Below are 4,391 nucleotides of genomic sequence, written 5' to 3'. Positions count from 1 at the left end.
CAAGCATCATTTTGTAACAAGCTCTAAATATTACCGGGTAAACTTGAAATGTGGATCCATCAGAAGATATAATGAGATAAATCAAAATCAGGAACTGCCCTTTCTTACCTGTTTAGCAGTCCATTAGCTGCTGCCTACTCCCATCCTCACCAACCTGACCGTTCAAATGGACTCCTTTGGTCCTTTCGATATTGGTTACCAATTCAGAGAAGAAAAGTGCAAAATCATGGCTCTTGTGGCAATATTGGCAGCTGACTGGTTGGTGGGATTCTGGTGCTTTGTGATGTCATGACAGCTACCCATTCACATGAGTGAAAAATGCCCTGTACTGGCAGAAGAGCATGGAAAGCTGAGAGAGGCAACATCTTGAGTCTGGCAGGGTCACCAGAACTGCTCAGCTGAAAAACCAAAACAGACTTTTAAAAGGAGCACTTTGGGTGCGGCAAAACAAACAAAAAACACCCCAAAGGCACTTCCTTATCAGAGCACTGGTAACTCATTGATAGCCAGTGAGTGATTTGGGCGCTTTGTGAAGTCACTGCTGCTATGAGTCCCTATAAGTGAAAATATCATTTGCAGGTAGGAAGAGCATGGAAGGCTAAGAGGCAACATCTCAAGTCTGGCAGGGTCATCCAAGGTACGCAGCTGAAAGGAGAACAACGCTGTACGGCTCTCAGCACAGTTCCATTTGTGACCAGCAAAGATGGCTCAGGGTGTTGACTGGCTGCAGAGTCGGGCTGGTATGTGCAAGATAAATCTCTACAGCCCAGATGGACAGAAAGACCAGGAACGTAAAGTAATCTGTTTCGTCGATGTTTCTAACCTGAATGCAAAGGATGGAAATTTGGATGTTACTGGCCAATCCACCAACATCTCTGACCCTGCCAGGGATCTAGACTTGGCAAATCTGAAGGAGAAAGAGGTCATTGTGGTCAAAGACAAGAACAATCAAATCAGTTACAATAATACAGAAGGAGCAGTCTGCCTTTTCAAGCAAGGCTCTGCAGAAGACGTCAACATTGTCAGCTGGCTCAGCAATGACCTTCAGAAATATGCCGTTGGATTCCAGCATGTCCTGACCCCTTCAGGGACCCTTTGCAAACCCAATTTGTTTGATTCACCTAAAACTCACCAGGCATCCCAGAACAACAATAACACAGCTCCCAATGCTTCTAGTGGCCAAACAGGAAACCCAGAAGACCTAACCTGTTATGCCAACAATCTCTGTTCCTTTGTCCTTGACATGACGCGTAAAGAGCTCAAAGACAAATGGGAGAGTTCCGGTAAGTTTATACGCCACACAATTGGTTCTCACTGTCCGGAAGGCAAGCCTGCCTCAAGTGAGTGTGACTCAAGCAGGCCACCTAAGAGGGATGACCCATTTCAAGATAGCTTCAGGCCAGGAGAAAGTTTCTCCGATAAATCAAGGAAACATGATGATGGCTCATCTATGAGCAAGCACATGATGGTGTTTGCCAATCAGATTGCTTCAGATGTGATGTTATCATTCATGAAGACCATGAAGGTCCAAAAAGGGAAGCAAACTCCATCAGCTTGTGCTGTTTTAAAGGAGGTATTCTTGAAGCACTCCAAGGAAATCGTTTCAGACTTAATAGACTCCTCTATGAAAAATCTTCACAACATCACGGGGGCGCTCATGACAGACTCAGATTTTGTTGGCGGGCTGAAGAAGAACCTTTACATCTTGGGAACCCAGAAAACGACAGAGATTTTGGAAGCAATGGTGAAACGTTTGTTTAAACTCCTCTCAGAAGATAAGGCAAGGTCTCAGAGTCTAGCCATTGCAACCTTTAAATCGGGGACCCAGTCAAACCAAAGATCTCAGGGCATGCAGTTTGCATCTTTGAAAAGTGAGACGCGCAGTCATGGGAAGGACCGAGGGGGTGGGCCAGGGAAGCCTCTTCCATCTGGAAGCAGAGGGCCTGACCAGCCAGCATCGCTGGATGTATATGCAAAAGATCTTCTTCTGACAGCGCTGATGCAGATACAACAGCACCTGGTGGAAAAAAACAGGGACTCTGGACCTCGTGAGTCCAACACCTCCTCCTTTGGCTACATTCACCGAGACACAAACCGTGACAGGGCTTCTGGGAGCCCCGGTTCAAGGCAGTCTCCAAAGTCCTGGGAAGGGAAGTCAGATCATCACCACCCGGACTTATTCAAAGAGAAAGGAAGCATCATCTTGTCACTGATCCAGAAAATCTTACGCGACGCTTGTTTGAATGCAGACGAAAGCTCCGGTGACACAAATAGGGCTAGGGAGCCTGGATATTATTTAAGCTGAACAGCGGAGCACCAGATCTGACAATATGGAGCACATAAACAAGCAAATGTATCAACCGATTGGTGAAAACTGTGATAAAGATGATCCGTCTATTCCTGTCTAAGGGCATTTGCTCTGATTTTAGCTCAGCCCTATCCTCATCAGCACAACCCCACGAAGCAGTGGGAATCCAGTGGGTTGATAACATGGTAGGGCGAGATCACTCATTGAAAGCAAGCACTAAAAAATAAGGAGGGGGGTGGGGATAGAGGTTGTTTTATTAATTGCTCTAGCAGAAGAAGAAGAAGAAGAAGATATTGGATTTATATCCCACCCTCCACTCCGAAGAGTCTCAGAGCGGCTCACAATCTCCTTTACCTTCCTCCCCCACAACAGACACCCTGTGAGGTGGGTGGGGCTGAGAGAGCTCTCACAGCAGCTGCCCTTTCAAGGACAACCTCTGCCAGAGCTATGGCTGACCCAAGGCCATGCCAGCAGGTGCAAGTGGAGGAGTGGGGAATCAAACCCGGTTCTCCCAGATAAGAGTCCAGACGCTTAACCACTACACCAAACTGGCAGTGCCAGGTAACAACCACCTGGATCCCTGTTGCAAAACAGCAGCAGCCACTGCTAATAGACTTATTAAGGAGGTGAGGCAAAAGCAAACAGGGCCAGACTGGGTATCGCCTTCTCTTTGCCACTTCCTAAGGTTTGGGCCAATCCAAATTTGTATGTTGAGAAAGTGTACACGGTTAAATCTCTCAGAACAGCCGGATGAAATCTGAACAAGGTAATGTTTTATTTGACATTCAAATGTCTGCATTAGCAGACTACGACTCTAAAGAAAGGCTGGTTTAAATGTGATGCCGGCAAAGCGAAAGCAGTTACCATCACCACCGTGGGGCCTTGAATAGCATTGTTTAAATCTCCCTCCAGCAGAGCTTTGCATGAGTTGCAGCCCTCTTCGGGAGGGTGGTTTTGGCTCACCAGCATCATGTTTCTATCAAGACAAGCTCTACTAAGTACTAAGTCCTGCTTCACACAGAGAAAGGAGCAGAAACCAATATAGCACAGTTCGATGTTTGCCAGTTTGGTGTAGTGGTTAAGTGCGTTGACTCTTATCTAGGAGAACCGGGTTTGATTCCCTGCTCCTCCACTTGCAGCTGCTGGAATGGTCTTGGGTCAGCCATAGCTCTGGCAGAAGTTGTCCTTGAAAGGGCAGCTGCTGTGAGAGCCCTCTCCAGCCCCACCCACCTCACAGGGTGTCTGTTGTGGGGGGAAGAAGGTAAAGCAGATTGTGAGCCGCTCTGAGACTCTTCGGAGTGGAGGGCGGGATATAAATCCAATATCTTCTTGAAGATATAAATCCAATATCTTCTTGAAGATATAAATCCAATATCTTCTTGAAGATATAAATCCAATATCTTCTTGAAGATATAAATCCAATATCTTCTTGAAGATATAAATCCAATATCTTCAAGAGCTGCTTCCCCAAGAGGCTATGGAGCCTTGGGGTTGCAAAGTGTGTGAATATTACAACTCTATGAGTAGGGCTTTCCCACCTAGCTGGCACCCAGCCAAGCCATACAAAGTGCTCCTCTTAAGGAATAGTACCCACACAGAAGTGCTTCCCGCATAGCTCACATGCAAAGTGGGGGCCTTCTAGGGTTTCCAGCTCGGGCTTGAGAAATTCTTAGGTATTTGTGGGTGGTACCTGAGGAGAGAGGGAGTTGGGGAGTGGAGAGAGCTTAGCAGGAACATAATGCCAGAGAGCCTACCCTCCAAAGCTGCCGTTTCCTCCAGGGGGGACTGATCTCTGTAGTTTGGAGATCAGTCATACTTCCAAAAGAACGTCAGGTCCTACCTTGAGGTTTTTAACCTGAGGATCTTCATCTGTAGCACCTATAAAAAACAACAGGGTTGTGCAAAGCCTCCAATGCTATTTTTACTGTAGAACAACTTTTTCACAGGCAACTGTTATATTCAATGCATGAATCAGCTGACGGTGGCCATGGGTATATGGGAAATTAATTTTGTGTTAACCTGCAAAAGGCAAAGCTGAGAGATGAGACCTTAAAACACAGTTACTTGGCAAAGCAGGGGCCTG

At 46.5% G+C, this 4,391-nt stretch overlaps 1 protein-coding gene across 1 annotated transcript; it reads left to right on the top strand.

The window, feature by feature from the left end:
- The first annotated feature begins 335 nt into the window (after positions 1-335).
- On the top strand, positions 336-2,402 carry LOC132589363 (A-kinase anchor protein 4-like). The gene has a single exon (XM_060262083.1). It carries the CDS (start codon positions 704-706, stop codon positions 2,303-2,305), a length of 1,602 nt encoding a protein of 533 aa, XP_060118066.1. The 5' UTR covers positions 336-703; the 3' UTR covers positions 2,306-2,402.
- The last annotated feature ends 1,989 nt before the right edge of the window (positions 2,403-4,391 follow it).

The sequence above is a fragment of the Heteronotia binoei genome, chromosome 21 (assembly GCF_032191835.1).
Source record: "Heteronotia binoei isolate CCM8104 ecotype False Entrance Well chromosome 21, APGP_CSIRO_Hbin_v1, whole genome shotgun sequence".
NCBI lineage: Eukaryota > Metazoa > Chordata > Lepidosauria > Squamata > Gekkonidae > Heteronotia > Heteronotia binoei.
The sequence above is the reverse complement of the archived record's forward strand: the minus strand, read 5'-3'. Positions and strand labels throughout refer to the sequence as shown.